This window comes from Lepisma saccharinum, chromosome 27 (genome assembly GCF_977018435.1).
Source record: "Lepisma saccharinum chromosome 27, izLepSacc3.1, whole genome shotgun sequence".
NCBI classification, from domain to species: Eukaryota; Metazoa; Arthropoda; class Insecta; order Zygentoma; family Lepismatidae; genus Lepisma; species Lepisma saccharinum.
Window position 1 is genome coordinate 33,956,319 of NC_139255.1, and position 27,924 is coordinate 33,984,242.

The 27,924-nt window shown below is 43.1% G+C and overlaps 1 protein-coding gene across 4 annotated transcripts in view; it reads right to left on the minus strand.

Moving 5' to 3' along the window:
* Positions 1–27,924, minus strand: part of LOC145980092 (protein CBFA2T1-like) — a 509,444-nt gene that overhangs the window by 58,966 nt on the left and 422,554 nt on the right. For all 4 annotated transcript variants that reach the window (XR_014440826.1, XR_014440825.1, XM_083113092.1 and 1 more), the window contains exon 3: positions 937–1,271. Coding sequence is in view for 2 of the 4 variants with exons in the window: in XM_083113092.1 (XP_082969218.1) it covers positions 937–1,271 (335 nt within the window). In the remaining 2 variants the exon portion in view is untranslated. The remainder of the gene's footprint in view (positions 1–936; positions 1,272–27,924) is intronic.

Genomic DNA, 27,924 nt, shown 5'->3' on the forward strand with positions numbered 1-27,924 from the left:
CAACTGGATTCGTTTAATCTCGTTCCTGGTCTACCAAGAGAGGCTAACATTGGAGAAAGGTGGACGATAATATTTTTTTTCCATTTACGCACGTGTAATGTTGTCAAGACACACATGAGATAATGTTCTTTTCACTTCAGAGGCGTGCATCTTTTAAGACAATGGGCAAACAGTTACACTGTTTGCATTTAATCCAATTTAATCCCTTCTATTGTTTTACGCGTGTCATTTCTTATTATCACCAAATGTTTCTTATCAGCCCCATTACATGCACTGGTGACAGGCCCAGATTTATATATGTAGAGGCCCAGGGCTAACTACTTCCCCTTTCAATGAAGGTCACGTAGCAGATGGAGACCCTTGGGCTGTAACCCTCCACAAGCAACCCGATATAGGGCTCGTCATCAATAAATATTTGTGTCTGGCGAATGAAAGTGGAGTAAAATTTATGGGTATTTGAATTTGGACTTGAAATAGAGAGAGAAGAAAGCAACGTTGCAGAAAAAGATGGACATCGAAATTAGGGATGCATAGCTTTTGAAACACCCTGTTCACGTACAAGTCTGCGGTTATACAAACAGCTTATTAAGATTCTACATGGTGTCCATGAAGCTAGAAACTAATGTCGTACCGTATCTTCTTATTACATGTGAGATATGTAGAAAGGACCGTGCGAAATGGCCAGCACGGTTAACTGATCTAAAATCCATGTGGAATTTTGAAATCTTGAACATCTTCAGAAAGGGAAAATCTGTGCTATTCGCAGGAAACATGTTGACGAAGACGTGTGCTGACACTGGTGGTGGACATGTGGAGCACGTTGTGCATTAAGGAAATGGTTCTAAAATTTATGGTCACCCTGTAACTATCTGTGGATATTCTGGATGATAATGGAGCATTTCTAAACCTATTAATTTGGAAAGACTCGGGACTTACCACAAGACTGAATACGAGCGCCCTGACTCTGTCTCCTGTGTCGGGGGAAATGTCGTTCCCGAACTGCACCAACGTGGTGAGGAACCGCTTCATCTTCCCCAGCTGCCGCCCGCCGGACGAGGGCGTCGTGGTGTCCAGCGGCGTCGTGTGGTGATGCACGGGGGGCGACGGGGTCCCCCCGTTGACGGTACTTTGGGGGGAGAAGGAGCCCCCGCCGTTCACGGACCCGAAGGGGGACTTGCTGGCCGGTGGAGTCGTTTGAGTGGTGCTAGGGGTGTTCAGGACGAGCTTCGCTCCCTCTGGACTGTCCGGCATCTTGGTTCCTTCTCGTGATCCTGAAAGAAAACAGATGACAATCAAATTAGAATGCATCCACAGTGTGCAGCTATGGAGTAATTAGGAATAACACTAAGAAATGAAAATGATATTAAAGAGGAAATAAAAATTCGGCTTAATTCAGGAAATGCGTGTTACTTTGCTCCGAATACTATCTCGTATACTATCTAAGAAACTAATTGTTAAAATATACAAAACAGTAATTTTGCTTGTAGTATTATATGGATCCGAAACTTGGTCACTTACATTGAAAATAAGAGTATTTGAAAATAAAAAACTTAGAAAAATGTTTGGACCTGAAAGGGATGAGGAGACAGGTGAGTGGAGAAGGTTACATAATTTAGAACTACATAATTTGTATTCATGTCCAGATACTTAGGTCATGTGGCACGAATGGGAGAGGAAAGAATCTATAGGATTCTTCTTGGGAAGCCTGATGGTAAGAGACCAGTAGGAAGGCCAAGACGAAGATGGAGATATAACGTTGAGATGGATCTAAAGGAAATCGGTAGGGATGGATAGATCTTGCTCAGGAAAGGGACAGATGGAAGGCCTGTGTTGCTGCAGCCATAAACCTCCGGGTTTAAGAAGGCTAGAGAGTTGGCGTGCAGCTATGATCACCGTAATTCACAGAATAAAGATTTATCCGAGAGTGTACTATCAGATTGCCATGATGAAGTTGATTCCCATTGCTTGGAATCCATTATAATCTACAGGGTGTTCGAAAAGTCACGCAATCCAGACTTTGAACGTACGTAACTTTTTTACAAAAAACGAGAAACATGAACTTTGCACTGGGTATTAACTTTGTCTATGTGGATATTTTTTTTAAACATTAAACAATGATCCTTTACATGAGCTTTAGTATGGGGGAAAGTTACTGAAGTGTAAAAAAAAAAAGTTTTTGTAATGAATAGAAGACAGCTATGGAGTCGCTTGCAATAATTTTCGATGTGTACAGATGGTGTGTGTGGGTCCTTATCGAAATGCAAAAATAACAATAAAATTCTACGCATTTTAATGGATTCAAGACGATGTAGAATGTTAATTATGAAATATTCATAAAAAGTATGTTTTTCCTGATATTATAAAGTGTACTGGCAACATTGGTCGTGTCAGAGGGCAGTACCACGTGTACACGACATCTGGTTATGTTATTAAATTAATGCCATGAGGAAATAAAAGATTTGAAATTCATCGCAAACGAACCTAACCTACCTGTCTTCTTGTATGATACATTATTGCACGCCACTCCATAGCTCAAGGACGTATTTAGGCTGGGTCCAGTGGGGTACGGACCCCCCAGAAAGACTTACTAATTACAAAAATTAAATAATGAAAATAATGAAATAAGAAAATAACTAAAATTAAATAATGGAAAATATACTTGTTCTTTAATAAATGTTTATTTATTTTCGCCAAACTTATCGGAAGGCAAAGATTATATTGTAATCATACTACTTCGAATGACAGTGGCAAAGTAGAGTTATGAAAGATTTATTACTACTTATAATGTAGCATTCATAAAATAACACCAGGATCTCTACTTTTCGTCAACGGATCTAACCACCTTTTTATATTTAATAACAATTCAATTGTTTATCTATTTGAAATTAATGTTCTTGCCAGGGCCATTTGAAACCCAACGTAACAAAAAACATGCGTAACTACTACGGTACGTCTGGCAGACCACTCTCCGAAAATAGAATTCAATAAGATTTGGAGAAATAAAGGCAAGATCTCGAGACCTTCACAGCGTGTAGACGCTAGGAGTACCCCAGCTGAAATCTATGGAGAAGGGTCCACTTGTGGTTGGAGGGGTGCGAGAAATAAAATAAAATATAAATTCAGTGCACTTTGAGAGACTGTACATAGTAGTTAAGGGTTAAAAATTTGAGCGGTGACCATTATTATTCCAATCAGATTTTAAAATGGTCACACACACACACACACAAACACTTATAAAGCTAACCTTTCACATTACCAACATTTGTGGAAGTGATGTGATCAGCACCACGCTCCGGCCATCTTTATCCCTAATGGTTGCGTCCAGGCATCCTTTTAGTGGAAGCTGAGTGAATCACAGAGCCGCTGGGGCACGTTGGATGATATCCCACCTCGGTAGCTGGGAATGAGGCCGGTAGGTGGGCCCTGTCCCTCTCAGGCTGTTGCACTACGGATTATTATTACAAGCAACTGTGCCTCCATCAGGGATCAAACCTAGGGACTCCTTACAGTCACGTGATCGGCAAGGCCCTCATGATTATGCAGGCTAGTGGCACAAGTCAGAAAATAGTTGGATCTAGGGAGAGAGTTTGGGGAACGTGCAAGCTCTGGTTACGGCTGAGTGGCTTGGATAGGCTCCTTTTCCTACAATAGCCGTTAATATGTTCCAAAGAAAACACACGGCTTAATAGCTACGTGTGAAGCGAGCGCACACTTGTACAAGCCAAAAATAAAACTAACATTAATCTAGAAGTAACAGCAGTTGGGCCTATGCGGACCGAGATAACACTTGCGATCACAAAAACTATTTTTCCCTTCAAAAAAGTTCCCATTGACTCCGCCCACAATTGATATCGCAAAAGGAAAAGGATGGAGAGGGAGAGGGGGGCCTCCCATAGCTTGTCCCTCCGATGCCACCGCAAGCTGACACCCCCCTCTATCCCCACCTTTCCCTTCTGTCACCCCAAACAGCTCCTAACCGGGGAATCGATTGTGTTTTGTTCAGCGATCGGGGCCCGCCCCCCCTGAGGGTAGACACTGTCATCGGCCGGCGCTGCGGTGCGCGACTCGGACGTCAGAAGTGGACCAGCTGGTCCCGACATCCCGTCCAGGTGAGGGGGAAAAATTGATGGCGTCCTCTTTCGGATTCTGCCCGCTCGTAGCCAGCCGCACATGTCGCACCGATGCTCTGCTTTCGGAGGATATTTGCTCCACCACTGATACACTCAGGCATCAGTTCAAGGTTCTGGGCATTACCTTAACAAGACAAACTCTTTTTGAATACTCTAGTGGTTGCACCCCATGGTGTTGCAATTTAGAGTCGAACCGACTACAAAAATGCATTTTATAAAGATTGCAACGAGAAACAGACCAGGGTCCTCGAGACTTGCAGGGACGTGAAACAGACGAGAGGCTTCGAGACTTGCAAGGACGAGAAACAGACCAGAGGCTTCGAGACTTGCAAGGACGAGAAACAGACCAGAGGCTTCGAGACTTGCAAGGACGAGAAACAGGCAAGAGCCTTCGAGACTTGCAAGGACGAGAAACAGACCAGAGGCTTCGAGACTTGCAAGGACGAGAAACAGGCAAGAGCCTTCGAGACTTGCAAGGACGAGAAACAGACCAGAGGCTTCGAGACTTGCAAGGACGAGAAACAGACCAGAGGCTTCGAGACTTGCAGGGGTGAGACCGAGAGGAACGGCAAACAGACCAGAGGTCTCGAGACTTGTAGTCAGCCTGAAAGGTATTCTAACCCGTCGCGCACAACAGTTTGGTGGGATGCATAAACTCAAGGATGATACCTTGATTGGAGAACATTAAACGGACAGTACCTGGACAAAAGACTGCTGTAAACATCACAATAAATAGATTGATTGATTTGGTTTACTTTACTTCGCCTTTCTGTAACTTTTGACGAAGAGGATGAGTGATAATATGAAATTGCTGAAGAGACGTTCACAAAAAACATCCATGCCGAGGCCTGAATTCGACCCTGGATCCGTGACGTCATAGCGCGCTAACCACTCCACCACGGGGTTCGGCTGAGAGAGATTAACCGTACCGTCGCACATGGAAAAGGATATAGGCAAGAAAAAATATGAAAATCAGTAAAATGAGTGGATCGAAACAAGTCGCCCTCGCACATTCAAGAGCATTTCGCTCAACATCGCTGAATCGTGGTTGTGAGATGGTGATAATATTAAAGTAGTGACAATATTCGCGGCAGACTTGTACCTTTTGTGTTACATTACGTCGATATTTCAGCTCTCTAGGTTAATTATGACGATGGCGAATTGATGAAAGAGACGAAGAACCAAACTAAATTAAATGCAGATTCCTTACGATTCGAACAACGAACTGCTGGTTTCGTGGCGTGTTACTCCAACCATTCCGCCACGGAGAAGTAATAAAAATGATGGAGGTTGTAGTGAGTAGGGTTCGAAATAGGACCGTGATATTTAGGAGCAACATGAAAAGGCGGCGAAACTTGAAACTTAGTCTCCAAAATTACATCAACAGTGAAAAGGTTAAAAAGAGAGAATGCGAAAACTACACCGATTAAAGTGAGTGTGAATCGGTTAGCAGTCTTCATTATGGTGCGAGCGGTCCTGAGTTCGATCCCAGGTGGGAGCATCAAAATTTTGGCGTTGGCGCAGCAATGCAAGGACAATTGGGTTTGCATGCGGTGGCGTTTCTCTTCGCTGAAGCAACGCCAGAAAAATGAAGATATAATTATAGTTATAATGAAAAACAAAGCACTCTACCTGATACAATACCCGTAAGCACTGGTGCACTTAAAGGGGGGCTGATGGAGCTACAGCCCATTCGAAATTCTGTTTTGCATTTCGCATCCTTAGTCTCTTCTTTGCCTTGTGACGGCGATGATGAGTGATGATTAGGTGAAGCAGCCGGGACTCGAACACGGAACTTCAAGTGGCGATAGGGATGGCCACAAGATCCCGATAATGGATTTCCGGATTTCAAGTTTTTCGATATCCGTTTCGGATGCAACGGATAATTTGAATATCCGTATAGTAATGATTTGATAAAGGATTTGTAGAAAATCCGTACAGTGAAATATATGTGGAAAGCAAGTAAAACGGATAAACGATAAAAGTATCCGGATAATGCACACATTCGGATATCCGGAGATATCGAATAATGCGAATATCCGGACATCGGATACCTAGGATAATCTGAATATGGGGAAAATCCGGATAGAAAATTGTCCGATATCTGGACCATTGAAATCCGGATAGAAAATTGTCCGATATCTGGACCATTGAAATCCGGATAGAAAATTGTCCGATATCTGGACAATTAAAATCCGGATAGAAAATTACTCGATATCTGGATGGAACTCTACCCGGATTTAGCCATCCCTAGTTCGCGAGCCCATCACTCAACGAACTGGGTCAGTTAATGCATACGATGTTTGTATGCAAGTAGTGAGGACGATTTTAAATTCCATGCTTCCCTTTCATCACTTTTCTCAGACGCAAGTCATTCCATGGTGGTAAACGAGTACAGTTTGATTGTGAAGGATTTCGGGACTTGAAGGTGTCCTCTCCGCTTGCCAAGAAGCAATCGCAAGGTATTTCCTATTTATTGCGCGTCAACGTTTATCCCCGCAGAAGATGAATGGCCGGCGAAGCTCCTGGTGACGACCAATTACGGTTCGTCGCTCCGAGCGGATCAGGTGGTTAATGGAGAAAATCTTGCATTAATCACTGGAATTTTTCAATGCCGCGTTTCTCTCGTGTTTCAAAACTGCCGCGTGGGATTTTTCTTGCGTATCTTTCCATTTTGACAATGATTTATGGGTTGAGGATGTTACTCCAAAAAGTAACGTCTTAGAAGTTGCTTTACTTCCAAAAGTAAGGCGCAAAAGTAACAACGTATCACTTAGGCAATGCAGAGAGATTAGAACTTCTTACTGAACCCGATACGCACATACGCTTCGCCGTTGCGTAAATTAACATCCTCTACAATACGTTACTACTGGATTAACGCATAAAAAACAAATTAACATTACAATGTTAATGCAGTCCAGGGTGTACTACGTGGGTGGCTACGTGGAAAAGAGGATTACATTTGAGTGGCTCCAAGGAGTTCTTTTGTAGATACAGTAAAACCCCGTTAATCCGGACTAATGGGGGGATACGTTGACCGGATTAACTGAAATAACCTAAAAGAACAGTAGAAAGTGCATTAAAACTCCGTTTATAGCAACAAAACACGTTTATTATGGTGTATTTAAAGGGCATATGCCTAAATACACTATAAAGTACAGTACAAAGTCTTCGGGAAACAGAATTCCATCAGTGGTTGACTGCCTTTTCTTTGGGAAGTTCTCTTGTTGACTTCTAGCCACATTTAAAACCTTGCATTCTGCTTCCTTTTTTGCCATTTGCCTTTCCGGATTAACGAGGTTTTACTGTAGATATTTTTACATTATAAACGCACATATTTATTTATTATTCATTCTCAATACTAGGATTTAATTTTCACGCAAGATGATAATTGTGCTATTGATGTGTCAAACCCTTGTGATATGAATGCAAATACTAAAACTGTTCATTTTACTTTTTTTACAAAATTATATTTTTATGTAAAACAAATATATACCTTAAATAGTACACATTGTTGTTACTCTGTGTTAGCCCTACACACTCACAAATATCATGTTTGTCGGCTCTGTAACCTAGCTTACCTAATCACCACTCATCACCGTAGCAATTAGTCAAAAGTGGGAGAAAAGCAACTCAAAAGTAGGAAATATCTCTTTTTTTTCCATTGTACATGTTATTACTCATTGCTGAAAAGAATGCCATTCACAACAAGCAATATGTTCAAGATTGAAAATGAACAAGACAACTTTACAGTTGTTGATCGCAATCAGTTATTTTCATGTAAAAGGGGTAATGTGTTGCAACACTACAACTAGCCGCGTTAATGAAATATCTTGAAGTTTAATTTTTTTAAGTAAACGTAAAGTTTCTCATAATTTGCCAGTAGAACAAGTCAGAATTTTAGTGTAGAGTACTGTAGAGACGTTATTGTAAAGATACAATTTGAAGTGACATCTGTTGACGCTTGCAGAAACTTTTCCAAAGGAGTCTCAATTGAAAAGTTGTTCTTAAGTGGGAATGACGTCAAGTTCACGTCATCAGAAGAGACATTTTAAGAGGAAGAGAAAATAAGAGGAAGATATCATGCACTCGAAGAGAGAGAGAGAAAGAAGCGAAGGAGAGAAATGATATAGGAATAGAAAGGAATATCAGAGAAGCTAAAAAGCGAGAGAGAGTGTATATATGGCTGTTGTTTAATGAAGTATCGTTTCAGTCTTCTATGTGAGCTGATGGTTTATTTGGTATTTTGCGTGCAGTTTGGGTGTGAGATCTTTTGCACCTGACACTAGAAGTCCGTCTGATGTTGATTTGGTGGTCCTTACAAGGGCAGGATTGAGGTCCTTACAAGGGCACGATTGTGGTCCTTACAAGGGCACGATTGTGGTCCTTACAAGGGCACGATTGTGGTCCTTACAAGAACCGAATCTCCATCCGGAAGTTGTTTACAAGAGTCGTGGAAATATGGAAACAAAACAGAGGAAAGGGGAGAGAGATGAAGGAAAAGAAATTACTGAGTGAGAGAGAGAGAGAGAGAGAGAAATAAAGAGCGAGATGGAAACTAGCAGTAGAAGCAGCATCAGTGGAGACGAAAATTTTGGGTGCGTTGCACTTGGGCTATTTAAACTCGTTACATTGTAAGGTGCCGAGGAACTTACCATAACTAAAATTTTAGCCGCTTGAGAACTAAAATATTTCTTATTATTATTATTTGGCGCTACAACTCTGAGTTTTGGCCTGCTCAACAATGTTCTTCCATTTACTTCTATCGTGGGCATTCTTCTTGCAATTTGAGATCTTCATTATTCTAATATCACTTCTAAGATCATCTTCCCATCTAACTTTAGATCTACCTACTGCCTCTTGATTTTTTTTATTATTCGTCGTCATGGCGGGCTTTACGTCAGTTGCCTTTATTTATTAAACTGAAATCTATATTCATTATAATAACTAATTACATGATTTTCTGTTGCTTTACATATTTTTGTAATTCCTCCCGCAACTGTCGCAGGAAGGAAAAATCTGTTTTGTTCCCAAGACGTCACAAATACGAACACAAACAAGAAACATAAATCCAATTCAGATGGCAGCTAACAGTTCATGGAGGATCTGAAGTCTAGCATCTGAGTCTGCAGCGCGGTGGATGGCCTGGAGTCCTTCCACCAATACTCCTAGTGGCTGAATGATCTCTGGGTTCAGTAGTGTGTTGAGCAGCCGACGTGGTACCTCCAAGTTGTCAGCTGTCTGTGGTTGTGATCTCCGCGAGGAGGCCTGTGATTGGCTGGGAGAAGGTGCAGCCTGAGTTGGTCTATCTTTTGGCTTCCGTTGTTGAATGACACCCTGCCGCGAAGTCGTACCTGGTTGAATGGGAACGACGTTGTCCCAGTGTTGCCACATGAAGGGGAATTTCCCTTTTTGAAGGGAAATTTGGACCGAAATTTTATCTAAAAGGGAAAAGGGTATTTCGATGAAAAATACCACAATTTCAGGGAAATTTTAAGATATCTATCTGACTCTACATTATAGCATTATATGTTAAGTTCCAGTTTCATATCCATATTTTTATTTTTTCTGTTTCTTCTTATTTTTGCTCCCTTGAATACAATCCTGTATTTACTTATATTTCTTTTAGGTTTATTGCACGTCGCTTTTCTGTATACCTTCGGATAATTGTAATGATGAGAATTAACAAATTAGTGCATCTGGGGCATCTGACCAGAAAGCGACGAAGCTGACATGTATGTGACCAACGGAAATATTACTACTACTACTGCTGCTTCTGCTACTACTACCACTGCTAATAATAATAATAATAATAATAATTATTATTATTATTATATTTGTTTAGGTGAAGGAAAATATTGGTCCAAAAAGGGAAATTTTGCTCTTTGGGAAGAGAAATTGTGGCAACACTGCGTTGTCCAGGAGTGAGGGCTGTTTCTTCTTCTCCTTGTTGGCGTTCCTAGTTGACTTCGTTGGGCCTTTGGCGTTGGAAGCTTGTAGTATACGTTGATACACGGGGCATCGCTTGTAATTTGACGTGTGTGAACCAGAACAGTTCACACATTTGGCAGGAATCTCTGGTCGCCGTTTGGCGCACTCTTGACAAATGGTTTCCATTTATATATCTTTTTGACTGTTCTCTCATTGAACAATCGCTCGATATGCCCTAACCAGCTTAATGTTTGGGATTTTATGAATCTATATTCCTATGCTTAATAAACTGGTCTAACTCGTCATTTGTTTTTATTCTCCAAGAGCCATCGCTCATTTTGGAGGGGCCAAATATTTTTCTTAATATTCTCCTTTCAAATATTAGTAGTTTTTGTATTAGGCATGTTTCACAGGCATATGTTGTCACTGGTCTAATGATTGTCCAATATAACTTAAGTTTATAACTAAAATATCCTTACCTAGTTTAAAAGTCGAGGCTGTAAATGGGAGCTCACTACATATATGTGCAAAACGCAACAATAAGTACAACAGTCAGAATACGTCCAGACGCCACAGCCTCGTTGGCCTGCAACAATGCAATTACCGGGATGTACCTCGTGGATTAACATGCCTTTTGGGTGTCCTCAGTGAAGACAGAATAAAGACAGATGGAGAAGAAGAGTAGATAAACAATAAAGAAATTATCAAGAATAGAAGCAATAAACATGAAGAGAGTTATTAACTCAGAAAATAAACTGACAAGGGAGGTTATCTAAGTGTCCCCCTCCGATTTCCATGAAACTTGGCAGGTGTATAGAGGGGCCCAAAGGAAAAAAAATACGTGTTTTTTTTGCTTCGGCTAAAAAACTGTTTTAGGGGGCAAAACCCGCCTCAAATGTCAAGATGAGGACAAATTGACGTGGGTATCTGACCCCTGTGTCCCCCTCCGATTTCCATGAAATTTGGCAGGTGTATAGAGGGGCCCTATGCCCCCTGTTTCTTCCTATGCCATATTGACGTGGTTTCGGGGTCAGATCCCCACTTCAATTTCTCCTCATCTTGAAATTTGAGGGGGGTGCCCCCTAAAACAGTTTTTTTTAGCTTAAACACAAAAACACGTACTTCTTCCTTTGGGCCCTAAGTTTCATGGAAATCGGAGGGGGACACAGGGGTCAGATTCCCACTTCAATTTGTCCTCATCTTGACATTTGAGGGGGGGGGGTGCCCCCTAAAACAGTTTTTTAGCTGAAACACAAAAACACGTATTTCTTCCTTTGGGTCCCTCTATACACCTGCTAAGTTTCATGGAAATCGGAGTGGGACACAGGGGTCAGATCCCCGCGTCAATTTGTCTTCATCTTGACACTTGAGGGGGATTTCCCCCGAAACAAAAAACACGTATTTCTTCCTTTGGGCCTCCCTATACACCTGCCACTTTTCATGGAAATCGGAGGGGGACACTTAGATAACCTCTCTTGTGAGAGCTAGAAATTGAATGTGAGAGAGAGAGAATTGTTGTTTTTGAGTCCACTTTAACCACAGATAGGCTAATCGGGACTGGACCTACAGTTTAAAAAGTGGGGTCCGAACCACTGTGTAAGATAAGGAAATAAACAAAGGGGAAGAAGAAACGAGATTGAAACAGAACTGAGAAAAGATGAAGCAGTAAGCAATTTCCATTTTTTCCAGAGGAGGGGACCCTTCCTGGCCATACCTCTTTAACATTTAAGTCATAATTTTTACTGTTGTTCTCCAATGTACTCGCTTCTCCACTCACACTGTCCTTGTCAAGTAGAATTGTCATTCATTATTTTATCGCATCCTTTACTGACCCGGCTGTGTTTCTCTCGCATACCTTTCTCATTTATTTACACACTCTGTCAGCCTCTCTTTGTCCTGCACTTATCCCAGCATGCACTTTTGAAACTTTTCTGGGAAGGCGATTTTTATTTTAAGAAAAAGAGAGAGGGTAGAGCTTCTCAAATCGCCACACCGTTATTTGTCTGTTGGATCTGTGAAATAACAATCGGCCCTCGTACATATTTCATCGTCAGTTTTTTTTGCTCCGCGGGAAACTGAACAGCCTTTTTCTTTCATGTGTCATTCTCTTCTTCACACGAAATTGTTCGTGACAAGGTGTGTTCCGTTGAGCAATGCGAGAACGGAAAAATTGGCCGGATTTCAGGCGCCAGGATTGTTTGATCAATTTTGTCCGCCTCGGTAAAGCGCGATTACTTAAACGTTTCGAGCAGAGCTTATTCGCCGGGCAGAATTCATCACCAGACAAGCCCAGACAGCTGGCGGGGCGTTAGTTTCCTTAAACCTTCCGAATACCCCTAACCGATATCAGTTAGGTTCGGCGGCGTCGTTACTACTACTTTTCTAATATATTCTATTCCTCTTTATCTCTCTTCCCAACCTTTCTTCTCTCTTCACCTCCTTCTACACTTCTCTTCTGGTGTTCCTAACATTTTCCTTTCTTTATCTCTCTCTCTGTCCCTTCATGTCTTCCTATTTCTCTTTGTTTTTAATTCTTCCTACCCTTCTTTCTCCTTTTATTTTCTCTATCTCCCTAATTACTTTTTTCCTCTCCCCATCCATGTCTTCCTAATAATTCTCTCTCTTCATGTTTTCCTATCCTCCTTCCTCTTTGTTTTACTTCTTCCTACTCTTCTTTCTCTACCTATTTCCTCTATCTCCCTAATCTTCTTTCTCTCTCTATCCTCTCCATGTCTTCTTAATCTTTTCTCTCTCTTAATGTTTTCCTATCCTTCTTTCCCTGTTTTCACGTCCTCTTATCCTCTCTCTTTGTTTTTACTTCTTCCTACTCCACCCATTTTTTCTATCCCCCTAAACTTCTTTCTCTCAGCCCTGTCAAGTTGCCTCTCACCCACCATATGGTTTTCGCTCCTCTCCATGTCTTCCTAATCTTTCTCTTTCTCTCTCTCTTTTCACGTACTTCTACTCTTCTCTCCTTGTCTTCCTAACCTTCTTTATCTCTCTCTCTTTCAGCATGTCTTCTTAACTTATCTCTCTCTGTCTTCCAAAACGTTTTGCTCTCCCATCTCCTCCTTTCTGCTATCTCTGTCTTCCCTTTCTCACTCCATTTATTTCCTTCATTCTATTTTTCTCCTTCCTTTCACACAGTTCTTTCTCTTACTCTGTTAATCTCTCATTTCTTCTCTGTACCCTTTCCTTTTATCTCTAACCAAATCTAGCTGCACTATAAACGATCCATGTTCGTATTAAAATTATCATTGACATGCAGGCTATGATTAGCGAGAGAGCTGGCTGGTATCAATTTCAGAAGAATAATAAAGAATTCACACTGTGGCTGAAAAACACTCATGACCATTTTTTATATGTGTGTTAGTGAACAGTGTTGTAGTTAGGAAATCACTGTAAATAACATCGTGGATTAGAGTCGTGCGAGAATGCAACAAATTTCGAATACTTATTTTGGGGCACAACTAACCTGGACACCCTGTATATTTCTCGTGCCTCCCTTGGAAATAAAACAAGTTTATTGCCCAGAAGGTTCGGCGACACTCTTGGGTTTCTTAAGATACTTTTGAAGCTATTTCGGAAGCTCAAAAACGGGGCAAAAGGAAAGTTCTTTATTTTTTATCGCGTTTTCTTGGCGCAGCAGGATAAAAGAAGGGGGCGCCCCCCAGTTTCCCCGAAGAGATTCGTCTGAATCCCGCCTTCCCTTGGGAGCGTGCATGTGACATGTCGCCCGGCGAGGGGGTCCACTCATTAATTTCCACTCCCGGAGACTTTGACTTATCAGGTAATTATCCAGACAACAGCTGCTACTGGCGTGAAAGCCTTCGCTTCTTAACTCTTTAAAAGGCGGCGAAGAAACAGGAGAGCGCCCCCTCTCTCCCTCTTCTCAACTTGAAACTGCGCCGCCCCCCATCCCTCCCTGTGAAAGTCGAAGGCCTCGGGGCGTACCTATCCTCTCCACGCAACACGCTTCGATCAAAACTCTTAAGAGAGACGCACTGCTCGAGGCTACTACGTCACGCAGTGTTTCCAGCGGGCGCGAGTTCGAGTCCAAGTTGGGCTTATAGCATTTCCACCGCCAGCAGTGTTGCCAACTCATAGCCATCCGACATCAGAGGGACATGATTATCTCCTGGCAATTTGGTCCAAGGACAAAATACACGGTGTACCTAAAGTTACTATCTATTTCAATTCACGTCTATGAATGAACTCCAAATGATCTTCACCCATTTACAAACATTGTATCGATCAGGGAATACTCTTCTCCCTCTAATTCTCTTTTGTCTCTCTTTCACTCTACCCCGTCTATCGGGGGGTCTCTCTCTCCCCATGTCTTACCCCCTCTCTCTCTGGGGAGAGAGAGGAGAGGAAGAGAGAGGACGAGATAAGTGGGAGAGGCAGAGAGAGGATGAGATAAGAGGGAGTGGCAGAGAGAGGACGAGTGAAGAGGGAGAGGCAGAGACAGGACGAGATAAGAGGGAGAGGCAGAGACAGGACGAGATAAGAGGGAGAGGCAGAGACAGGACGAGATAAGAGGGAGAGGCAGAGACAGGACGAGATAAGAGGGAGAAGCAGAGAGAGGACGAGATAAGGGGGAGAGGCAGAGAGAGGACGAGATAAGAGGGAGAGGCAGAGAGAGGACGAGATAAGAGGGAGAGGCAGAGAGTGGATGAGATAAGAGGGAGAGGCAGAGAGAGAATGAGATATGAGGGAGAGGCAGAGAGAAGAGGGAGAGGCAGAGAGAGGAGGGAGATGCAGAGAGAGGAGGGAGAGGATGAGAGAGAGGATGAGAGAAGAGGGAGAGGCAGAGAGAGGACGAGATAAGGGGGAGAGGCAGAGAGTGGACGAGATAAGAGGGAGAGGCAGAGAGTGGACGAGATAAGAGGGAAAGGCAGAGAGTGGATGAGATAAGAGGGAAAGGCAGAGAGTGGATGAGATAAGAGGGAGAGGCAGAGAGTGCATGAGATAAGAGGGAGAGGCAGAGAGAGAATGAGATAAGAGGGAGAGGCAGAGAGAGGATGAGATAAGAGGGAGAGGCAGAGAGAGAACGAGATAAGAGGGAGAGGCAGAGAGAACGAGATAAGAGGGAGAGGCAGAGAGAGAACGAGATAAGAGGGAGAGGCAGAGAGAACGAGATAAGAGGGGGAGGCAGAGAGAGAACGAGATAAGGGGGAGAGGCAGAGAGAGGACGAGATAAGGGGGAGAGGCAGAGAGTGGACGAGATAAGGGGGAGAGGCAGAGAGTGGATGAGATAAGAGGGAGAGGCAGAGAGTGGACGAGATAAGGGGGAGAGGCAGAGAGAGAATGAGATAAGAGGGAAAGGCAGAGAGTGGATGAGATAAGAGGGAGAGGCAGAGAGAGAATGAGATAAGAGGGAGAGGCAGAGAGAGGAGGGAGATGCAGAGAGAGGAGGGAGATGCCGAGAGAGAGGATGAGATAAGAGGGAGAGGCAGAGAGAGAATGAGATAAGAGGGAAAGGCAGAGAGTGGACGAGATAAGAGGGAGAGGCAGAGAGAGAATGAGATAAGAGGGAGAGGCAGAGAGAGGAGGGAGATGCTGAGGCAGAGAGTGGATGAGATAAGAGGGAGAGGCAGAGAGAAGAGGGAGAGGCAGAGAGAAGAGGGAGATGCAGAGAGAGGAGGGAGAGGCAGAGAGAGGAGGGAGAGGCAGAGAGAGGAGGGAGAGGCAGAGAGAGAGGATGAGATAAGAGGGAGAGGCAGAGAGAGAATGAGATAAGAGGGAGAGGCAGAGGGAAGAGGGAGAGGCAGAGAGAGGAGGGAGAGGCAGAGAGAGGAGGGAGAGGCAGAGAGAGAGGATGAGATAAGAGGGAGAGGCAGAGAGAGAATGAGATAAGAGGGAGAGGCAGAGAGTGGATGAAATAAGAGGGAAAGGCAGAGAGTGGATGAGATAAGAGGGAGAGGCAGAGAGTGGATGAGATAAGAGGGAGAGGCAGAGAGAGAATGAGATAAGAGGGAGAGGCAGAGAGAAGAGGGAGAAGCAGAGAGAGGAGGGAGATGCAGAGAGAGGAGGGAGAGGGAGAGGCAGAGAATGAGATAAGAGGGAGAGGCAGAGAATGAGATAAGAGGGAGAGGCAGAGAGTGGATGAGATAAGAGGGAGAGGCAGAGAGAGGACGAGATAAGAGGGAAAGGCAGAGAGTGGATGAGATAAGAGGGAGAGGCAGAGAGAGAATGAGATAAGAGGGAGAGGCAGAGAGAGGACGAGATAAGAGGGAGAGGCAGAGAGAGGACGAGATAAGAGGGAGAGGCAGAGAGAGAACGAGATAAGAGGGAGAGACAGAGAGAACGAGATAAGGGGGAGAGGCAGAGAGAGGACGAGATAAGAGGGAGCGGCAGAGAGAGGACGAGATAAGAGGGAGAGGCAGAGAGTGGATGAGATAAGAGGGAGAGGCAGAGAGAGAATGAGATAAGAGGGAGAGGCAGAGAGAAGAGGGAGAGGCAGAGAGAGGAGGGAGAGGCAGAGAGAGAGGATGAGAGAAGAGGGAGAGGCAGAGAGAGGACGAGATAAGGGGGAGAGGCAGAGAGTGGACGAGATAAGAGGGAGAAGCAGAGAGTGGACGAGATAAGAGGGAAAGGCAGAGAGTGGATGAGATAAGAGGGAAAGGCAGAGAGTGGATGAGATAAGAGGGAGAGGCAGAGAGTGGATGAGATAAGAGGGAGAGGCAGAGAGAGAATGAGATAAGAGGGAGAGGCAGAGAGAGGATGAGATAAGAGGGAGAGGCAGAGAGAGAACGAGATAAGAGGGGGAGGCAGAGAGAGAACGAGATAAGGGGGAGAGGCAGAGAGAGGACGAGATAAGGGGGAGAGGCAGAGAGAGGACGAGATAAGGGGGAGAGGCAGAGAGAGAATGAGATAAGAGGGAAAGGCAGAGAGTGGATGAGATAAGAGGGAGAGGCAGAGAGTGGACGAGATAAGGGGGAGAGGCAGAGAGAGAATGAGATAAGAGGGAAAGGCAGAGAGTGGATGAGATAAGAGGGAGAGGCAGAGAGAGAATGAGATAAGAGGGAGAGGCAGAGAGAGGAGGGAGATGCAGAGAGAGGAGGGAGATGCCGAGAGAGAGGATGAGATAAGAGGGAGAGGCAGAGAGAGAATGAGATAAGAGGGAAAGGCAGAGAGTGGATGAGATAAGAGGGAAAGGCAGAGAGTGGATGAGATAAGAGGGAGAGGCAGAGAGTGGATGAGATAAGAGGGAAAGGCAGAGAGTGGACGAGATAAGAGGGAGAGGCAGAGAGAGAATGAGATAAGAGGGAGAGGCAGAGAGAGGAGGGAGATGCTGAGGCAGAGAGTGGATGAGATAAGAGGGAGAGAATGAGATAAGAGGGAGAGGCAGAGAGAAGAGGGAGATGCAGAGAGAGGAGGGAGAGGCAGAGAGAGAAGGGAGAGGCAGAGAGAGGAGGGAGAGGCAGAGAGAGAGGATGAGATAAGAGGGAGAGGCAGAGGGAAGAGGGAGAGGCAGAGAGAGGAGGGAGAGGCAGAGAGAGGAGGGAGAGGCAGAGAGAGAGGATGAGATAAGAGGGAGAGGCAGAGAGAGAATGAGATAAGAGGGAGAGGCAGAGAGTGGATGAAATAAGAGGGAAAGGCAGAGAGTGGATGAGATAAGAGGGAGAGGCAGAGAGTGGTTGAGATAAGAGGGAGAGGCAGAGAGAGAATGAGATAAGAGGGAGAGGCAGAGAGAAGAGGGAGAAGCAGAGAGAGGAGGGAGATGCAGAGAGAGGAGGGAGAGGGAGAGAGAGAGGATGAGATAAGAGGGAGAGAGAGAGAATGAGATAAGAGGGAGAGGCAGAGAGTGGATGAGATAAGAGGGAAAGGCAGAGAGTGGATGAGATAAGAGGGAGAGGCAGAGAGAGAATGAGATAAGAGGGAGAGGCAGAGAGAAGAGGGAGAGACAGAGAGAGGAGGGAGATGCAGAGAGAGGAGGGAGATGCAGAGAGAGGAGGGAGAGGCATAGAGAGAATGAGAAGAGGGAGAGGCAGAGAGTGGATGAGATAAGAGGGAGAGGCAGAGAGAGAATGAGATAAGAGGGAGAGGCAGAGAGAAGAGGGATAGGCAGAGAGAGGAGGGAGAGGCAGAGAGAGAATGAGATAAGAGGGAGAGGCAGAGAGAAGAGGGATAGGCGAGAGAGGAGGGAGAGGCAGAGAGAAGAGGGATAGGCGAGAGAGGAGGGAGAGGCAGAGAGAGAGGATGAGATAAGAGGGAGAGGCAGAGAGAGAGGATGAGATAAGAGGGAGAGGCATAGAGAGAATGAGATAAGAGGGAGAGGCAGAGAGAGAATGAGATTAGAGGGAGAGGCATAGAGAGAATGAGATAAGAGGGAGAGGCAGAGAGAGAATGAGATTAGAGGGAGAGGCAGAGAGTGGATGAGATAAGAGGGAAAGGCAGAGAGTGGATGAGATAAGAGGGAAAGGCAGAGAGTGGATGAGATAAGAGGGAGAGGCAGAGAGTGGATGAGATAAGAGGGAGAGGCAGAGAGTGGATGAGATAAGAGGGAGAGGCAGAGAGAATGAGATAAGAGGGAGAGGCAGAGAGAAGAGGGAGAGGCAGAGAGAGGAGGGAGAGGCAGAGAGAAGAGGGAGAGGCAGAGAGAGGAGGGAGAGGCAGAGAGAGAGGATGAGAGAAGATGGAGGGGCAGAGAGAGAGGATGAGAGAAGATGGAGAGGCAGAGAGAAGGAGAGGCAGAGAGAGAGGATGAGAGAAGAAGGAGAGGCAGAGAGAGAGGATGAGAGAAGAGGGAGACAGAGAGAGAGAGTCCTAACTTGGAGTATAGACTTGTGATTTAATGAATTGATCTATTTATTTCGTTCTCATTACTTCGCTTTTCGTCCACTCTTGATTAATCACGAAGTTGAGGATGAGTGATGATGCAAGTGATGAAGGGACACACAAAGAACACCCATGCCCAGGCTGGGATTTTAACCCGGGACACCTGGCGTCATATGTAATTAAATGAAGTATACGCTTCTGTACACTTACGGAAAAATATAATAGATTACTATTTTGAGGCAAAAACGTATTTCATTATATTTAAGGATTATGCCATCTCAATGGAGGTGAAATGTGACTTTATCTTATATTTCAAGCTAGAAATAATATACCTTCGAATTATTAGTTCGAAAACTTATGACAGTAATGATATCCTGTATTATCAAATGAAGCATCGGGCCAACTCAAAATCCTTTAGCCGTCTTGAAACTTAAGGTGTTCTGTATTGCAACCGCCCATGCGAGTTCGCAGTTTACAACGTCGAAATTGTCCACGCAAACCCGGAAGAACGCAACAAATTCGAGAAAAATAGACCCCAGCGGAAAGGTTCCCTACAACGCCGTCCGGTGCAGGCCGGGAAATCGCCAAATCAGACAAAATTAGTTTTTCGTTAATACATCTGCAAACGCGGTGCCATCTGGCGGTTCGGCGGTGCCCTAGAAAACAAATGACTGCTCGTTTGCTCTGCACGGGCCAAATGTTGCCGCGCATTAAAAACTGCATATGTCAACGGCCGTGCACATTAGCATGTGGGTATCCGTGAGCGTGTGTGTACCGGAGAGAGAGAGAGAGAGAGAGAGAGAGATAGAGAGAGAGAGAGAGTGAGAGAGATAGAATCGTTCCAGAGTCGTTAGACATCTAGAAGGGGGAAACATGTAACATTTTTATATGCTGATGTACAATCGTGATCGAAATCACGCTTGGGCAACATTTTTATCCTCCCCGCTGGTGACATCTTCCGGCGACAAGTGCAGTTAAAATTCATGTCATTACGCATACAACCCCCATTACATGGTCATTACTGGGGAAACGATGGTATATGTCCGGCGGACCTCGAATCCATGCACCCCCCACCCCCTTAATGCTTCCTCGATTTCAACTACTTTTTCCTCCCCTAGATAGACAATTACTTAGAATACCAAAAGCTCTCAGCACAAAGCAAAAAAAAAAAAATGGCTGAAAGCAAACAATTGTACTTTTTTTTACAGTTCTCTACAGTTCTGGGATTTCAAAAAACTTAACATTCAGGCAATTTTGATTCAAACGGACGAATATGGATTCCAGTCTTCTATGAAGTGTGTCAGAGTACTGATTGAAGGCAGTGGCGGACTGGTAACATCGTATAGATACAGTATGTAACATTGTTATTCGTACACATAGAATTTCCGAGGAAAAAATGTCATATCTACTAGCAAATATAATCATTTTCATATGTATCTGGAAATTAATGTTAATGAAGGTTTCACCAACAAATGTCAATAAAAATATATGTTCAAAGTGTATAAACAGAGCATATAATTTGTGTGAAAAGAGAAAAACACGCTGTTTCATGCAACATTGTTATTCGTACAGGCAAGAGTTTCAATCTTCCTTGCATAGAGCGCCACCGCTATTCGGAGTTTGCAACTTCGTAACAACTTTGAACATGCAGACGCGCTCCCCGTCAAGCGGAATGCTGGCGTAGGCATTGTTGTAGGCCTATCGTCTATCTAACAGCATGTTCGAAATGGGCAAGGTGAAGGAACTTAGTTCCGATCTGAAGGATGTTATTATAAATTTAGCCCTTAGAGGTTATTCGTTAAAAAAATTGGACAAACAGTCAATAAATCACACTCCACAGTTCAATACATAGCAAACAAATTGAGAGAGGAAGGTTCAACACAGAATGTGCCGAGAAAACCAAAAGAGAGACGGTTGAATAAACGTGATGAACACTTTATTTTAAAAAGAGTGCGAGAAAACCCCCGACTAAGTGTTCCTCAGTTACGACCGTTAGTAGAAAATGTTGCTGGCAAGATGATGTCCGATCAAACTGTCCGATGTGCCTTGTGGAAGCATGGATATCATGGCAGAATACCACGAAAGAGGCCGTATGTAAATAAGGTGAATCGCAGGAATAGACTTTCATTCGTGAAAGAGCACATCCACAAGGACCAGGAATTTTGGGATAGTGTCATATGGTCAGACGAGTCTAAGATTAGTATGTATATATATATATATATATATATATATATACGTATATACGGGTCAGATGGGATAAATAGGGTCTGGAGAAAATCAAATAAAGACAATGATCACATTAACACAGTTCCAACAGTTATTAAACACGGTGGTGGGTCATTAATGATTTGGGGCTGTATGTCGTCCAAAGGTGTTGGTATCATCCAGTTTATTGATGGTATCATGGATGCATATGTCTATTTGGATATTTGAACATATTGAAGAACAATGTAAAGCAGAGTGTCCAAAAAATTGACATGCCGCCTAACTACAGATTCCAACAAGACAATGACAGTAAGCATAAGGCGCGAGTTAACATGAATTGGCTAATATGGAATGTGTCCAAACTACTACAAACACCAGCTCAAAGTCCAGACTTAAATCCAATTGAGCATTTATGGGCAATTTTGAAGAAGCGAGTTCATAAAGCAGGCGCCAAGTCCAAACAAGAGTTGAAAACTGGTGTGCAAGCCTAGTGGAATAAAATAAGCTCTGAAACATGTCGGAAACTGGTTAATTCTATGAAGAACAGGTGTCAAGCAGTAATTAAAGCCAAAGGATACGCATCAAAGTATTAGAACTGTCAGTCAATTTGCTCTGAATATACTTTTTCTTTTATATTATTAAGTGTACGAATAGAAAAGTTGTACAAAAATGGCATGCTTCTCTTTCAGTTTCATTAAATTTTTTATTGTCATTGGTTATACAGAATTTGGGTAAGATTTTATGTTCCTAATGATATTAGTTATTGAATTGTAAAGAAACAATTTCAAAAGAGTGTATTTCCTTTCAGATATTAAAGCATTTTCCTTTAAAATCTGTGTGTACGAATAAGAATGTTACATATTGTACATATAGGCTGATCTTGCACAAATAAATCTCAATATGCTGACCAAGGCAGAATTTATTTTATTTTAAAACATAAACTAAACGTTACGTTCCAACCTTCTAGCAAGGTCTTCTTCAGACTCTGTACCAAATACAAATAAAATAAGGCACAAAACAGGAATATATGTATACACAAAAATAACTCCCCTCCAGACACAAGATAATTAGAAAGTTGTTTATCTGGAACATTCCTTTCCAGGTGTTCCAGCAGGTGGCCTTTTCCTGTAAATGGTGTTTCATCTGACAGGCGATTTTGATAACATTTCCTTTCATCTGGAACGTAGTTTGACTCCTCATGCTCTTTTTCGTTATCCTTTCTTTCTTCATTCGCTTCCTTCGTCATTCCTCCTTAGTTCTTGTCATTTCCACTCTTTCTAATACATTCTTTGTTTATCTTCAGTCCCCCATTCCAGTTCATTGTGTCTTCTTCACCTTTCTTCTCTATTTTCTTGGCCTCCTTCCATTTTATCACTAGTATTCTCTTCTCCCTTCCTATCTGCTTAGCCTCATCCCACTCCTTGTCATGTCCTGTTTCTCTCGTGTGCTTAAATATCGCATTTCTGTCTCTCTTAAATCGTACATCGTCCCTATGTTCTTTCAACCTGTCTTTCAGCCTCTTTTTCGTTTCTCCTATGTGCACACTCCAACATTCTTTACACTTCACTTCGTAGATAATCCCTTCCACTTCTCTGTTTTTCATTTCCTTATTTGCATTCTTCGCTATTCTTAAGATGCTTCGTCCTCCCTTCCTGCAAGTTTTAATGCCCGCTTTCCTAAGCACTTTGCATATATTTTCTGTGGTCTTCCCCATACTCCTTACTCCAAACCTTCTCTCTTTTGTTTCTCTTCCTATTTTTCTTTCTATTCCTCTTCTCCCCTGCCTCTTCTCTTCCTTCTTCTCTTTATGTCCAGTCTATCCTCCTTCTCGTAGCCATTCCTTTCCAGCTGTTTCCATAGGCTATTTATTTTGCCTTCTTTTTCACATTCTTTCGTGCATATTTTCTTGATTCTGTCCTCCATATTCTTTATAAAATGTATTTTTGTCACCTCACTTACATCACTTCTTTTGTCATAGAACACCCCTGCTGCACTCTTTTTGTGATGCCAAGTGGTTTCAATTTCTTGTCATCTCTTCCTTTTCATCAATATATCTAGGTAGCTTATCTTGTAACGTAACGTTTATGTTTTAAAATAAAATAAATTCTGCCTTGGTCAGCATATTGAGTTTTTGGTTATCATGGAAACAAGGCTTAATGGTGTTATAATGAGATAAATCTATCGCAAATATGTAGAAACATTTACCTAAGCAGGCAGGGATTTGAGGAGCATTTGGGAGGAGGTGTTACAACGAAATGAAAGATATTTGAAATGCAAAAATAAAGATTTATACTACCATATAATGACAAACTAACATTAAAACTGAAATTGTAAAATTGAGGGTTGGGTTGGCTACAATGTGTTCATAGCCAACATTATTCTCGAAAACATATTTACAGTTTTCAGAAACTGGATTAAATGGGGTGGACGTTTAGCCTATTTTAACAAAAAGTTGTCGATTGTTTCTGAATAGTTCATTCAGCCAGCTCGGTGGCAAGGACCATTATGTGGTCGACTCTGAACCTCGCCACCGAAGTTCCCGGTCTGGGTGTTCTATGCGAGTGTTCCTTTATCAATACTCATCCTTGGTGTAGCCAAAAGTGGTAGAAATGTGACGTCAAGTACAAACAAATACAAAAAACCAGAACACTACATCCAATTTCGTTCCAGTCCCAATAAGAGATTACTAATACGGATTACTTAGGCTATAGGCGATAATTTGTATTCATGTCCAGATGTTATTAGAATAATTAAAACAAGAAGACTTTGGTGGGCAGGCCATGTGGCACGAATAGGAGAGGAAAAGAAGAGTTTACAGGATTCTTGTGTGGAAACCTGATGGTAAGAGACCTGTAGGAAGGTCAAGATGAAGGTGGAGGGATAACGTTGAGATGGTCCTAAAGGAAATCGATATGGATGGAAAAGATTGGATTGATCTTGTTCAGGATAGGGACAGATGGAAGGCTTGTGTTACTGCAGTGACCGGTTTTAAGAAAACTAGAGAATTAGCAGTTGTCGGCGAGATCAAAAAGGAAGAATTTAGTTGTCAATAGCTGCAATGCAACTCCTCAGTTTGGTGGGCTACGGATAACAAAACCAAAGAATTAAGCCTTAAAAAAATAACATACATCTGACTTTGAAAGGATAAAGCTACATTTTATTAAAACGAAATTATAACTATAGGCATGGTAAAGGAATTTAGGAAAGCTTATGTTCGTCACCGTAAATACAAAAAAATCTTACCATGCAATGTTAATTGAACTTTATCCATTATCCGTTGACTCGTCTTCAGGTGAACAATTTCTTTAGCCTATGAGGATAAAACCTACGACAGACGGCAATTCTAAACAATTTTTAGCTCCATTTATGTCACCGTTTTCACTTTCTGAGGGGGTTAACATATTTGCTTGAATTCTATACTGGAAGGGCGCAGTGGTTCTCAGTGTGCACCGCGGCACCCTGAGGAGACGCGACAGGGTTACATGAGCTCCGCGAAATGTTCCAAAATTTTCACTGAAATGATATCGTGGTTCCAAATAGGTGTTTATTTAGTACTTCTTACATAAAATGTTTCTGAATTTGACAGATGTGTTTATTTTTTTAACCTGCTTGTACTGAACAGTGTTGCCACAATATGAGGACACAATTTCCCTTTCCAAGGGGCAAAATTTCCTTTTTAGGACCATTTTTCCCTTCACCTAGCAAATCATACAATAATAATAATAAGTATTAGCAGTGGTAATAGCAATCCCGGTAATTTTTATTATTATTAGTGGTGGTGGAAGCAGCAGTAGGAGTATTTCCGTTGGTCCATGTACGTGTGAATAAAAAATGTTAAATTTTTCACATAGATGTCACTTTCATCGCTTCCTGACCAGATGTCCCAGGTTTGGATCCTGGTCAGGAATCCACTTAATCGTTAATCCTCATCGTTACTATTATCCGAGGGTGCAGAAAAGCGATGTACTCAACAGAAATATAAATAGATGCAGGCTATAATCAAGAGAGCAGGAAAGAGAACAGAAGAAATTAAAATGTGAATATGAAACTGGAACTTAACATAAATTGTAATAATGTAGTCAGTTGTCTTAAAATTTCCCTGAAATTATGGTATTTTTTATCAAAATTCCTTTTTCCGTTTTGGCTAAATTTTCGGTCCGAATTTCCCTTCATGTGGCAACACTGGTACTGAACGTAACTCCAACTGGCGGCTGGGAAACAGCGAATCAGCGATCAGTTGAATTTTCTTCGACTAAGATCGGGCATTCTCGAGTCACAAGGTACCGAACGTTGTTCGCGGAACGAAACAAATGAGCGCGGAGTCCACTACATGTTGCCAAACGTACCGTAAAGCGAGAAAGAGTCTTCTCGGGCAACGGTATTGTCAGCATCAGAAATCATCGGTGTTAATGGTACAGTCACGGACACTGCCGGCTTGTAACGATTCCATTGAAAGTCAATGTATTCATTACAAGCCGGCAGTGTCCGTGACTGTACAACTGCGCACGCGGTCCTGAACGATGAAGTTTCAGGAAGGACCACCCACAGGTCGGAATGCAGGCGGACACAGCCATATAAAGACAACTGGCAAAAACAGAAGTACGCTTGGCAACTTCGCAACTGAGTATCCTTGTTGATTTTATGTAAATTTTTCAAGTTGCCACTGCTCATTTCCACAAGGTCAGCTTGCCACAGGTCGTCTATGCCTTTGGTCACTACCGGCAGTTGTTTGTAGTTTCGCCGTGACACCCACCGAACCACGCCCCCGAAACTGATTGGGGGACGGAAAGGGCCAGAAATAGCATTCAAGGCCAGCCGCCAGATGGAGTTTCCTTCAGTATAGATACGCTGACTTGGGGGCAGCGGGAAAATTTTGAAACACTAAGGGCGCCGTGAAACGAAAAAGCTTTGGAACTCCTGGCTTATGGGGTTTCGGACTGCTGCTGTGATTTTTCTAATTTGGTTCTTTGTTTCATCCAATTCGATGGGATTCATCCCATGTGTGTTCGTCTAATGTTGACCTTTTTTATTCCTCTTTTGCGAGTGTGGTGCTTCCAAAGAGCGTCCAGATTGTCGCAAGTTCATCTACATTCACGTTGCATGTTGTAAATGCAGTTTTTAGTTGCTTGGATGGGGGTTTTCTGGCTCAGTGTTGGAGAGTATTGTGCCTCCACCTGGTATCGAACCCGCGACCCCTTGATTACAAGGCGACGACGTTACCACTACGCCATCGGGTAGACTAACATATCTTGAAGTCAAGCATATTTTAAGAAATCCCAGCAAATTTAAGGAGTAACTATCGGGTTAGAACCTATATCCCGAAATCCCGGGTTCGATACCCGGTGGAGGCACAGTGGTTCGGATCCCACTTTAAACTGTAGGTCCAGTCCCGATTATCCTTACTGCGCATAAAGTGGACTTAAAACACAAACTCAATCAATCTACATGGTGTCTCATAAGTAATAGCGCAAACTGACACAGGTGAAAGTACACGATAATAGAAGCAAAAAAAGTCTCGTTTAACATGGGTCTGCAAACGAGCCGTTTTCGAGATAATCGCGAATGTGTGGTTACAAGCCGCCACTGACTTCATTGTTTGTAAACGTCGTCCTAGTTGGTAAAATGCTAATAATACAGTAAGAAAAGTGACTCCCACAGTACGATTCGACTGTGTACTGATTGTATGCATCCTGTTTGATTACAACGCCACCTCTCGAAAATTTTCTCTTTTGTAAACAAAGAGCAAACCTAGGAATGTGCAAGGAGTAAAGCACTCGGTGTTTACAAAATGCAATGAGTGCCGGCTTCTAACAACACATTCGCACACAGTATTAGCATTTTACCAACTAGGACGACAATGAAGTCAGTGGCGGCATGTAATCACACATTCGCGATTATCTCGAAAACGGCTCGTTTGCAGACCCATGTTTATCGAGACTTTTTTGCTTCTATTTTCGTGTACTTTCACCTGTTGCGCTATTACTTTTGAGACACCCTGTATATCCCGAAATGTTCATAGAGAGAATTAATTATTGAACACAAAAAAGTAAAGTGCACCCCTGTGCTTAGCACCACGCGATGAAGGCGTATAGGGGGTGTGGGGGTAACGCACCACAGTTTCTTGATCCGGTCGTTAGTGGGGGTGATGTGATCAGCATCACGCTCCTGACCGCCTTTACCCCCCAGGGTTTCCCCCAGGTAAACATGTTATTTGACGCTGGGTGGGCGCCGGGGCCGCTTCGAAAGTTAGAAAAGTTTCCGGATTTGAACCGGCCGGGGATCGAACCCGGGACCTTTAGCATGTGCAAGAAAAGCTAGTAAGAATAATTTATCATCCCCCCTCCCCAAAATCGAAAATACGCAACTGATGCAACAGTCTTTATTTTTCTTAAGACAAACAACTCCAAGATAAATTTGGGTGTCTGGTCCTGTCTCATCAAGTCATTCCAGTCGTTATGACTAACCCAGGAGGTGGAAAACAGACGTAAAAATAACAAATATAAAATAAATGAAGAATCATATTACGAGGTAATATCTATTCAAATGATGGCCTCGAGTTTCTGCGTATGAAAAAGTGGAAATATATCCCAAATCTGAAACTGGACGCGAAGAGAAAGATTGTGTATTCGATCTGATAAATTCACGTTTAGAAATATTTTGCAAGGATCTGATGTATGGCGAAGTCTAGAAACAAACAAAAAACAGGCATACACTAATGTGGTTGAACCACTGTCATAGAAATAATATTCGCTAACTCCAACTCGCTTTCTGATGGGCACTCGCCATTTTGCTACACTAGCGATCCTGGCGGAGCAGCGGCAAAGCAGCATAAGCGCGCTAAGTGGGAATAAAACTTCCAGAGTTTTTCCTTTTC